Here is a 12,518-nt window from a genome sequence, read left to right on the forward strand (position 1 = left end):
CACCCTTAGTGAAGAGAAGCTCCCAGCTTGGGCCAAGCTGTGGTGATGGGCCTACTCCAGCTACACAACTTGTAGCTAACAGCTGGCACTCGTTCCTCTCCAGTGCAGATGCCCAAAGGAAAACATCTCACTCATCCACCTATTACTTTCTACTGCACCATGAGAACAGCCAGAAAGATTGTGCGCCATTTGCAGCTGAGAATGCACTTCAACATACAACGGAACTGCAGAAGTTCTGAGCAAATCCTTCCTATCCCTGTGAGTACTCACAGTGGGTTTTTGTCTTTCTCTGTTTTTTGTTTTTATTTCTTTTTTCAGTTTTCAGAATCAGCTCGCTGTACTTAAAGAAATGCCCTGAACTGGACTGAAATCACAGCCGGCCTTGCACATCATCTGTACTAAAAATTTGGAGAGTATCTGAAGGCAAATCTTAAAAGATAAAAGGAGCATTTAACACAAACGATTTTTGCTGACACGAACAGCAAAATCCAGAAAAGGGCAGAACATTCCTGTGTCGTGTTTTTCAAGCACATAATTCCTGTTTCCCACGATAACATTTTTAGTAAAAAACAAACAAAACTCCATAAAACCTACAGTATATGAAAACTTAAGACATAACAATAATGAAAAAATGGTATTGAGTATACTTGATAATGATGTACACTTTAAAACAAATCAATAGACTATGATGTAAACAAAACAGTAAGATAACACTTTAAAAACAAGACAAACATTTATCCATCGATAGTATACAGTAAACCAACAGTCCGCTGTGCAGATGCACTTATCAGGATGGTAGTCATAAAATGATTAAGTGTGTTAAAGTAATGTGTTATAAAAGTCTATTATAATTTTCTACTTGTATATCTCATATAACAGAGCGCTGTTTGTTAATTGTTTCTATAGTGCTTTTTTTTTCTTTTTTTTTTCTTTTTTTCTTTTTTTTTTTTGACATTCCCATTGATCAGTTTTTGGTTAACATGTAGGCTGCAACAGGCTTACTGTAGAGGTGACTGATAGAAGGGAAGAGGGGATATATACAGAAAGGCCATGCGCAGCTCCCCACCAAGAAGTCCTGGTGCTCCGTAGGTTTACGGTTCAGAATTTCAACATGGTCTGCTGGAAGGGAAAGAGAAAACCACGAGTGAGGTGTCAGATATTTTTTCCTGTAGAAGTCGTCCTACTAAGATGCATCTCCCTCCGCACTGCGCTGCCTCTGAGGTCGCTATTCGTGTGTCGTGGGGAGAAAGTGTTTCCTTCCCTTCGTTGTCTGACGTAGGGTGGCACTGCTGATAACACACTTGGCACCCTCTGTAAACTGCACTTAGGGCTTTCCATTTCCAGCGTGCTTCACACACGCTGACAAAACAATCTGCAATGGGGAGGTGGGAGAATACCGATCTCATCTGTGAGACAAGATGGTAGAGAGCGACTGGCGAGCGGGACGGAGGAATCCCTGACTGCTGCCACCTCCTGTTTGCTCTGAAGGCAGCCACGGATCCTCACATTAAAATCTAATCCCATGGAGCCAAAGGTGAACGAGACACAAAAACCCCGTGCTCAGGTGGCCCTCTTCTGGGAGCAAATCTCCTCTCCTGGGATCTGTGAAAATCCTCCCTGCAAAGAGCTGAGCAGAACAACAGGCTGCTTGGATGATGCCCTCCGTGCCCGGGAGCCTGAGATCCAACCAAACGTGAAGTGTTTGACCCTACTCCTTTCAGGCAAGGGTTTTCACTGTCCTTAAAGGCATGGCTGATTCAGACTGTCCCATGCTTCCTGTTTGCTAAATAAGGATATTTCATGGCGTTTCCTACTCTGAAATCATCAGTAATTGTCAGTGTGAGTTTATGCACACGCACAGAAAAAAAGAATTCAGAAAAAAGAGAAATTTCCTGAAATAATTAGAGAAATCAATCTCAGAGAGTTCAATAATGAGGTTCTTCCAATGCAAATGATCTCCTTATCAGGTGGAACAGACTGTTTTGCATGTGTTATGGAGATGTCAGGTGCCACGTCTGTCTGTTGTTCAGGAGAGCAATGCACTGCACAGCGCAGAATGTTTTCACTGACAGAGACACCTCACTGTTCACCTACACTAACTGGGCTCCACGGCCACAGTGAGCAGGCAATTCATACGTACGACAGCTTATTTAGGTCACCAGAGATAAGGGACACCACCGACACGAGTGACTTCTGTCAGCTGCTGAAGATATAATTAGAGAACTGCTTGCCAAATTAATTTCCAGCATTTAAGTACTTGCTTGTAATACATGACCTAAGGAAGGAATGGGTTGCATATCTGTGGCCTGCTCTGGGAAGATCTGGTGATTTCTTGTTGAAGGGGCTGAACTGCTCGTTCATCTCTTGGGGTGAAAAATAAAGCGATGAACTAAAACCCTCAAGGGATTTTCTCTCGTGAACGTTAGCTAACACTCAGAAATAAAAGAAATGGAAAAACAGCACTGCTGTTAAGGCTGTAAAATGCTCTGTAAGCCAAAGGACAAACTTCTTCATTATTGCCGCTCAGAGAAGCGCAGAGCCCGGGATCTGCACATGGCATGAAGGCTGTGCTGCTTGTGGTGTGAAGGACACCGCCACGGGCTGTGGTTAACAGATCTGAGCCCAAACCCAGCCCGTCCTGCTGATGCACAGCAGCTGAGGGTGACCCAGTGCTGCTTACCCCAGGAAAAGGAATACGCCACAAGAAGAGCAAAACACGAGTTTCAGCTTTTCAGCTGACTCATTTCCAGAGCAGTCTTTACCTGCAATAGCATGAACTTCTGAGGCAGCTGCAGGCTGCAGAGCAAGAGAAACTTGCAAACACAACCGTCACACTCGAGGGGGGATGCAAGAAAGGGAGGCTACAAGCACCACAAAACAGCTTATTTTAGACACAACGAAACGCTGCTTGTTGTAAACCACAGGGCTGGTCCGGGTCTGTGCTGCAAGTGCTGAGCTGCTGTCGAGAGAGCAAAGCCACCAGGGTCCTGCGGGCTCAGTCCCCCATCCCAAACCAACCCCTCCTGGGGATGCAGTGCCCTTGCCCAGAGCAATCCACCATAAAGAGAAATACTGAAAAGTGACTTACTGTTCTATCGGGAACTTCTACATCTGTGAAACAAACATGCTGCTACTCAGTTCATCTACTGATAACTGGGATATCTACAGCAAAGAAAACAAAGAACACAACACATTAAAACATTGCTTTGAGATCCATCTCTTCATTATGTCTTCAGTTTCAGGTTAGCAAGTACATCAGTGTCTTATAAAACAGGATCCACTCCCAAGTTGTCTGTATTTTGCCACACATTAAGTATAACATAGCTGCATCACTGCTGATGCCTTGTGGACTATGCGGTGATTGTACTGGGACTTTAGCTCCATGGACTACAAGTAAGACAAATGCTCTGCAATTAGCTGGCTGAGACATAAGGAGCATAGCTTTGTCCAGACTCATACAGCCACAGAGCAACACTGCACAGCAATTTCTGCTTTCTTCTCATGACCAATACGAGTAAGACCTTCTCTATCTGACAACTACAACACAGCACAGAACAGAACAGCAATACCTACTGCAAGCAGTGAAACACTGCCGAGGGCTTACGCAGGTAAAACTTCTCCTGAATGCTTTATAACCTCATGCTGACAAAAGACTGCAGGACACCCCCTGAGATAATGCTGACATCCAGCACGGCTACCGACATCCTACTGGATAAAGCAATACCCCATTTCCTCTGCGATAGCTCTAAACCTGAGCATGACAAAGAACTGAGAAAGCTCCAGCTTGTTTTGGGGAGTTGGGGGGAAGCACTTGAAATTTCTCTGGCCTCAGTGGAAAAAGTCGTGGCACACCAGATTGTCAGGAAGCATCACTAGGACGGGTTGTGCATATACAGTTCGGGACGGGTGCGGAAGCAGCCATCACAACTCAGTATCTTCAGAGGAAAGTTTTGGAGAGAATTATGGCTCGGCAGACATGCATGAAGACCTGGACACTCATGGCAGTGCTACAAGGGCACGTACTGCACATCCAGAGTCATTTCTGTAGGGATGGGTGACATTACTGGTGTAAATAAAGCTTCAGACTTCATCGCCTCAACCCCGTTCTCGTTTTGTTTTGTTTTCCTTTTTCGAGCTGTTTTTAGAGTCCAATTTATCAACGTGGGGAGGCCGCTCTGTGTTTCCACTTCCACTTTCCAGCCGGGAGAGGACACGCCAAAATACCACGGGGAAGGATGCTCAGGGTGGTATTTCTGCTTGAGACTGAAAGCAGAAGTGCTTCTTGCGGGTCTAAGTGCAACGGAGGACTTTCACAGCCCGGCTTCTCAGCACCGGGGCGTTTTGGAGGAGGCAGCGAAGCACCCGGAGCTGCGGGAGCCGTGCCCTGCCAGTCGCCCATCCCTACGCTCCGGTGCCCCCTCACCGATCCCCAGACACACGCTGCCCGAGCCTGCACCGAGCCGGGCGGGACTGCGAGCCCTCGCCCGGTCCTCGAGATCTGAACACACGTGAAAGAAAGCCATTGAAAGGGCCAAACCTGATTGGCGGTAGCTGTTGCAGCGAAGGGGACGCTGGTGGCAGGAGTTGTTGCTGCAGACACAGTGGTGGGCGTAGCACCGTGCATCATGGGCACTTTCGGAAGGGAACCATGGAAGCGACATACGGGAGGGTGGAGCGTTTTTTATGTAACCATGGCAACATGTGGTGGATTTGGGGGCGTGGCAGGAATCACAGCAACAAGCCATGTGACATCGTCATGAAGGACACATCGGGGCGCGGCATGCAATCACAGTGCAAAGCAAGACAGCGTTGGGAAAAAAAATAAACAAGAGAGAAGGGGAAAAGCCAATTACAATTATAATTAAGGAAAAAACCAAAACATTCTCAACACTTAGTACATTTATAAGCAGAACAATGATGTATTAGACTCCGAAGGCCAAATTTCCAAAGGGGGGGAGGGTGGGTGTGCTAGCAAAAGCCCACGTCAGCTCGCACCCGTGGGGAGTTAGACGCAGCCAGCGCAGTTCCTTTGGGTGGGGACATTTTGGCAAGCGCACCCTCCCGCCCGCCTTGGGAAGCTCGTCCCCTTCCCTCCCCTCCCCGTCCCCGCCAGGAACTCAGGGGAACTCTGCACTGAGCCCGTGCCACAGCCTGGCCACCAGCTCACTGTGCCGTGGTGGCTGCAGCGCTCTGCCGTGTTTTCTCGCCTCTGTAGCGGGGACGTTTTGGGATGGCACGGGGGCGGGGAGGGCACTGCAGATGAGTGGCGAGCGGCCCGAGCTCTCTCCCCACAGTTCCAGTACTTCCTTTCCGCCTCTAGTTCTAGAGGGTTTGCTGGAATTCCCTCCTTACGAGGTAGGAGGGGATGGAAAGGGGAGGAGGCCAGGAGGGAGAAATGCACAGTGCATCCAACGCTCACAACTCGCGGGACGGCATCCGACGGGCAGCGCGGCAGCGGGGAGCTCAGCAGCCTCTCCAAAGCTGCTCAGAGCTGGAGGGGATGCTCTGGGGCACCCCCAGACTCAGGGAAAAGAGGGCAGGACGCTGCCCTGGACCACTCCCATCTGGAGATTTCTCCTTCTGGGCAGGCAGGAGCAGCAGGCGGCACGGAGGAGCCGGCAGCTCCTTCCCCGTGGGGCTGGGTGAACCTGCTGGCACCTGAACGCCGGGAGCAGCACCTGGGGATACCCACAGCCCCGGCTGTCTGTGTGTGCTCCCACACAGCTCATCTCGGCACACACATGGCACTCAGCAAAGTCCAGCAGGGCTGGAAGCTGGGGCCTGCAGGAGCGCTCGCAGGGTTCAGCAGCGGGGTAACCCTGTGCCCACGGGGCCCCCTGCTCCAGTGGATTGCCTTCAGGTGGAAGAAGCAGCCTGTAGGATGGGGAGGTTTGAGAGCAGTGCTTAGCTGTTTCTGCCCAAGCTGCTGGCTTTCGGAGTTCCCCAAACTGCTCCCCAGGGCTCCTGCTCCCCTCTCACTCTGCATGTGGATGGCTGTTGCCTTGCGTTACCTTGGCTGGAGGCCGAAAGCTCAGATTTCGCTTATGCTGCTGTGCCCAGCAGCTGTAGATAGAGGTGGGGGTCCCTTAAAGACCCACATGGGCTCCTAGCATGACCTAGATCCTGAGACTGAACATTCTGGATCCCCACGGAAGCAGAGAGCATGTTCTCAGCCCTGCTGCCTGACTGCATCCCTGGTCCCCGTTCACAGTTCCTTGAGCCTGCACTGCTGACAGGTCACTAATGAAATGAATCCTCAGCTTGTCCACGGTTTCAGCCCTGCTTTACTCACTGTGCAATTGGAGCCCTGCTCTGGCAAAGGGCCTGCCCATAGATACGTTCCTTCTTAGAGCCTTTATTAAACCAGTCTCTTAAAATGTCCTCAGGACAACCGAAAACCTGAACTGTAATATACCTGATACAAAAATAACAAACCAACAGGATCCTCCCACTGCTATTCCTTTTGTTGGATGACTTAAATGGGTTGTAAAGACATTTAGGTTGACAAATCCTTCTTTCTGCAGCAGAACTAAATAGGGGTGGGAATGCATTGCCTTGGATTCTTGTATTAGTCACACAAAACACTGCACTGCACAGAAATTAAAAGGGATACAACCATTTAAGCCTCAGAGAAGACAGCAGATAGACAGTCACACCACTCAGCCACCCAGGTTCTCACTGATGCATACTAACTTGCTGTCTCTTTCAGATTAGGAAAAGTTGAGAAGTTTGTGTAGAAAAACCTACCAACGCTTGCAGTGGGTGTCATGCACAGAACTGACCCTGCACACCATGCATTGAAGCGTGGAAAGATGAACAAAAGGGATATTTCATTAGTGAAGCTTCAGTGTTAGAAATCACTTTAACTAAAAAGCAGGTATTCTCTTTGCAGCATTCAATATTTAAGCACATGCAAAACAGATTCTGCATATTGATACATAAATAGTTTAAACTCAGTTTTAAGAGACAGTAGGCAAAGCAAATTAATTCTTGCATTCTTGGGTAGTAGAAAAGGTATTTAATGGTATTAAATGATGTGAGCTACCCTACAAATCAGGGTTGCTTTGTTGGTTGTTTTTTTTTTTTAAGTTATCAGGTGTATTGATTGTTTTCCAATCACAGAAGCAGACAAGTTTGCCTCATAGGAATTTCACACTCATGTTAAAACCAACTTTCTAAAAACAATTTACTCCTGTAAGCAGGGATTGGGATTCAAAGTCTCTAGTTTAAAGCTGAAAGAGGCAGTTTCTTTAGACTTGAAACAGCTGCAGCGATGACACCATGTGATCCTCCCCCTCCGTGGCATACCACGATGCTCAGAGATCACAGTTTACCATGGAGGGATAACTGACACCTCAAGGACTGAATAGGAGATGCCAACAAAAGTAACTCCTCTCTTCCACTCAGAAGGATGTGAGCCTGCTCCACGCCACCTCTCTGCTCTGATTCCAAGAGCACTGCAACGGCTTAGATCAAATCTGCAGCCTGATGCATGAGTAAGGGAACATGTGGACGCGTATACTCATCAGAGATTCATTCTCTGACTGGAAATTTACTTCTCTGATCGGTGTTAATGCCCTCAGACGAGAGCCAGTGTCAGCAAACAGATCTGTTATGCATCAGCCTGTGAGTAATCCCACTGCCGTTTGACAGAGCACGAGAGTATCATGGGTGAAAGCTAATTTACAGTGTTTGCATCAGAAGTATACATCTTTGTGTCAGTTTTGGAGACTGCAACTCAAGGAAGGGGAACATGGAGCCAGTTCACAGACTTGGCATTCTAGAAAGTGTGAATATTTCCTGAGGTTGTATTTTGCTTGGCATCTGAAAGAGCAGCGGTAAGGTCAGCTCAGCCCGTCCCCACCAAGAGACCCGGCAGACCACAAGACTCCTACTTGATCCCTCCCTTCATCTCTTCATTGAGACACTCCTTCCCTGGGAAAACATCCTGGCAACTGCTGAATTCTGAGCATCTCCAATACTCTCACGAAGACCATGAGAATACAGAGTTTAGGCCTCAGCTCTCTGGACCATGTTCACAGCTGAGACACAGTTTGGACTCAACACCAGGGTCTCCTAAGGCTTTTCCCCTGACTTCAAAGAACGGCACAGCCAAGGTCCAGATCTACTGCACGTTTACTGCACAGAGTGACCACAGAAAGGCTTTGCATATTTGTATAAAAATCATTTGGCAAACAAAGATGGCATTAAACATGAAAAACTTCAGGCATTTGTCTCCATGTAATGCTCTGCAATGAAAATAACGATACTAAAACTAAGCTACCAACTCTGAAACATTCCTAATTCAGCCACTTGCAGTACTTACTACTCTAAGCAGGTTTTGTTTTTCATTTGGCTGCAGTGAACAGAGGTTAACCGGCGAGGCAGCAGTCACATCTGCCATGTCAATGTTTCGATTTCTGTATGAATTACTGAGCTGCATCTTTCAATTTTACTCTGAGACCTTAAAGGTACAATAAAAGCTGGGAGTTAAATTGCTTTTAAAAATCTTAGGCTATCATACTGGTCAAAAGACAAGCAAGAGGGAGAAATATGCCTTGAAAGGCAATTACGTAATTTGTATTTACTGAAGATGAGCCATTCCCTCTATAAACACAGAGTACGTAGGTCACTGAGACAGAAGGTTAGAAAGAAACCTGCAGCTTGAAGTGAGCAGGCAGCTCTAAATACAGGCCCACCAGATATTTTAACATGAGTCTTTAACATAGCTACACAAGAGTCAAAGAATTAATTTGGGATAAACCAGTTGAACCATAAGAAGGAAAAACAGGAAGTATGAATTCAAGAAACATGCAGACAGTTTTCTTAGTTTGACTGCTTAAAAAAAAAAAAAGGAAAGGCTAAGAAGGGCTCTATACAAGTGAAAAGCTCTGGACTGTATCAGGTGAAGGAAAATAGTCAAACAGCATACATTAACATTCCATCGATTTTCAACACGAAACTTTATACACTAATACTCTTTTGCTAAGGACTCTTACAGATCTGCTTATCAGCTCAATGTCTAGGTCATACAAAGAAAGCAACGATGGAGAAAGCGAGGAGACACTTACCTGTGGGGATGAACGTAGGCTGTTGCAACTGCATGTTGGCTAGAGCCTGTTGGTAGTGGAAAACGCTTGGGTTAAAGACTGTGGTGGCACCATTGTTTTTTTCAAGTGCTGGCCTCTTTGGTAAAGGTTGAAGTGCACCAGGCGGCAGGGCCTGCGGATAAGGGAGTCATTAAAGACAAGTGGAATCAAAAAAGGGACCCAAAGTAGGTAAAGCACGCCAGAAGTAACAGCAGGTCTTGCCTGCAAATCACCTGTAACTTTATCGACAGGACAGACAGGAAACAGAAGAGCAGCTAAATCACAGTGACAGCTGTAGGTGAAATCACAGCCTCACTAGGTAACAGTGAGTAAAGGCAGCAGGAGAAAGGGGCAGAGTCCAGAAAGAGGAAACACTATGGAAGATGTTCAGTAGGACTGACTGGGCACACAGGAGGAAAAGCATGAGGAGGAGGAAGGGGAGAGCTGATCAGGGCAGGATGCTACAAAGAAAGCAACGGGTATTTAAAAAACAAACAAACATACCAGCTAAGAGAAGCACAGGTGACTATTTAAAGACGGAAAGATTAGTATAAGCTGCAAGAGCCATGGAACAATAAGGGATGCTTGCCTCTGCCTATTTCAGCACCTGACTACATGTGTTTATGTGTACGCTTGTGGTCGTGCACACTTGTATGCAGATGACCCACGTGTTCAGGTGGTAAAGTGAAAACCTGTTGCCAATGGCACATATAATGTCACATTCATAGCAAAACGCACTCTCCCTCATTTTCAGAGAGGCTGAGCAACATCACGGTGAAAAAGAAGACTGATTCTCCTCTGCTTGCAACAGCTGCACAGCTCACAACAGCAGATTGCTCCCTATTTCTAGTAGTGCAGTGCTAGAAGGCCTCCAGCAGTTAAATACCACTTGCTCATTATTAACAGTGGAAAAAGCCATTGACAAATCTGCTGTTGGAACAAGAGTTGGGTGGGTCTTGCTATCAGGCAAATTCTCTCTTTTTGTTTTATCACACCACAGTGCTTCTTCCAGCCCGCCAAACCTGTTCCATGACAAGACTTGGTAGAAAGCATTAACTCGACTCAGAAACTTTTCTCAGTAAGGTGCTCATCATTTACAAAGCGTGTCTCAACAGCAAAGCAGTATGTCAGGTTCTTAAGAATCAGGAATGTGTCTAATGATTTACAGCTTTTCATTGCACCCAAACAGAAACCACATTTTTTTCCACATTGTGATAGAAAAGGGTCCTTTTTAATTATGCCCCGCAGTCCTTTTGCACGTAACGCTCCCATTGACGTCAATGAGATTTATGCACGTGGAAGTCATGCAGAATCAGGTCATTTCTGCCTAGCTGTGTTCTATACCATGTAGCAGAGCAATAAAATAGGGTTAGTACTCTTCTTTGTTTGAATAAACGACAGTGAAGGATGGGTAATGGAGAAGGCTTAGTTAATGAAGGGTTAAGGCTACAAACACACAGTACTAGTAAGAAAGGATAGAAGGGGTTAAGGCTACAAACAAACAGTACTAGTAAGAAAGGATAGAAGAAAGGAGATTTTAAGGCATCATGAAAATCAACACACAACAGAATACGACCTAAAGCTTGCAACAGTTTGCCACCATTTAGAAATGGGTTTCATTTCCAATTTGATTTGCTATAGGAGACTGCTCATCTGAGAAATGTTAAGCAAGATACTTCCAGGCAAAACATTACTCCAACCCATTGTTATTCACATAGTGGCTTTTGGATGGCTTTAATTAAAAAAAAAAAAGACAAAAATTAGAAGAACAAAATGCATTTACACGACTACCCTCAGACATACACACATCCTCTGCTAATGCTAACAGACAGTCAGTGCCAGCATTAGGACTTCACGATATCTTTCCAGACTTCTTCTCACTAGTACCACGAGACAGCAGTCAAACATGGGCCAACACCCTCAGACACCAAAATCTCTTGCTTAAGATCTCCATTTTAGGATGAGGTCTTCCAGGTGATGATTTAAGCGTTTCCATTTTTAGAGGAGCCTCCACTGGTATATAGGCTAAATCTGTATCTACATCTTGTCTATTTAATGATGGTTCCACAAATGCTCCTCCGGCACAGAACAGATTTGCAGCTTGTAAGGGACTGGAGTAGCTCCGCTCACATCAGAGGTGTTTTACAGCTCTATAGTGACTAACTTGCTGCTTAAATTCACGCTCCTTACTGTGCCTGATTGCAAAACATGCTTTTTAAGACACTTCCAAAATCTGCCTCGGAAAAAAATAAAAATTGCTAATTATAGCAAAGCAACTGTGCCAAGTATGTAATGGACTTTTGACTCCTCGCTTCTTGGCCAAAGCCTGTCACTTCCCCAAAAAGTCCATTATCCCATAATGGCAGTGCCAAAAGCAGAACAGATGAAGGCTTTGAGACATCACTGTGATGTCCTGGCTCTCTACACAAGGGACAATTCTTGAGCCCACTGTTGCAGTCAGAGGGAGCATACAAATACCAACAGGTCCAGGGTTGTCAAAGCACAATGATCCAACCTCCAGTCTCAAATGTTACCCTTCCTCCTACCTTTAGAGCCCTTCAGGGGCAGGGGAGAGAAAGGAGCTATGGCAATCCCATTTCTGTTGCCTGAACAGCACCTTTGGGAAATGCAGACACAGTGGTTGGGTTGGAGAAGCCCCAGAATATGCAACATATCCACAGTCTTCTCAAGAAGTAAGCACGCTGCAGTGCTTGCTGTGCAGCCTGGAGGCCAGCCCTGTGGAGCAGGAGGCTTTTCTGACTCTTTTGCCTGTGTGCACAGGGGTATGCAACCCTTGCAGTATGATCATAATGTGCTCTGCTGAAAGGGTTAATTTCTTCTGCTTAGTATCCATGTGATAGCCCACACTGATCCCAGTGAACGATTCCCACTACAAAAACGCCAGGCAGTCCCTCATTTTTGGGCTCGGAAAGCAACGTTCCTGCTGGAATTGGAGCATCTGAATATAAAGATTTCAGTCACTTCTCTGCATGGCATAGAAATAAATCCTTTGCCATGAATGACAGACAAAAATGCAGTGCATGCCAAAGTCAAGATTTCCCACGTGCAGGTTAACAACTCCCTCTTATTTTTTGCAAGGCAGGAACTGGATTAAATCTTTGCAACGAACAATTTAATTGCACCTCCAAGCTCCCTTCTGATCACTATCTCCTGGGAGCAGATCAAACTTTCACTCCTCTGCACTTAGCCAGGAGGGGCTGGGTCCGTATCTGACCTGCTGCTTCAGCCCAAGTCACAACACAGAATGCTCTGAAAGAGGGCAGGGGTTGCACCCATTCCCTGGCACGCAGCAGAGCCAATGCAAGCGGTTTCCTCTGAGGATTATGTACGTTCTTATCAGCACCATAAACTGTTCTCCAGTGCAGCCTCCACAAACGGTTCAGAGGAGGTGAATATCCCAGCAATGTG

General features: G+C 46.4%; 1 protein-coding gene across 16 annotated transcripts in view; it reads right to left on the bottom strand.

Moving 5' to 3' along the window:
• MBNL3 (muscleblind like splicing regulator 3) overlaps positions 1-12,518 on the bottom strand; it is a 79,936-nt gene continuing 67,418 nt past the window's right edge. For 12 of the 16 annotated variants that reach the window (XM_065729404.1, XM_065729401.1, XM_065729409.1 and 9 more), the window contains 5 exons: positions 9,072-9,222; positions 6,748-6,783; positions 4,538-4,632; positions 3,089-3,162; positions 1-1,119 (listed from right to left, as the gene is read on the bottom strand). In XM_065729404.1, coding sequence (XP_065585476.1) covers positions 3,106-3,162; positions 4,538-4,632; positions 6,748-6,783; positions 9,072-9,222 — 339 coding nt within the window. In that variant the 3' untranslated portion in view covers positions 1-1,119; positions 3,089-3,105. The remainder of the gene's footprint in view (positions 1,120-3,088; positions 3,163-4,537; positions 4,633-6,747; positions 6,784-9,071; positions 9,223-12,518) is intronic. The other 4 variants (XM_065729405.1, XM_065729407.1, XR_010621794.1 and 1 more) reach the window with 4 other exon arrangements.

This window comes from Cyrtonyx montezumae, unplaced genomic scaffold (genome assembly GCF_038088225.1).
Source record: "Cyrtonyx montezumae isolate F1298 unplaced genomic scaffold, pur_monq_1.0 scaffold_11, whole genome shotgun sequence".
Classification (NCBI taxonomy): Eukaryota; Metazoa; Chordata; class Aves; order Galliformes; family Odontophoridae; genus Cyrtonyx; species Cyrtonyx montezumae.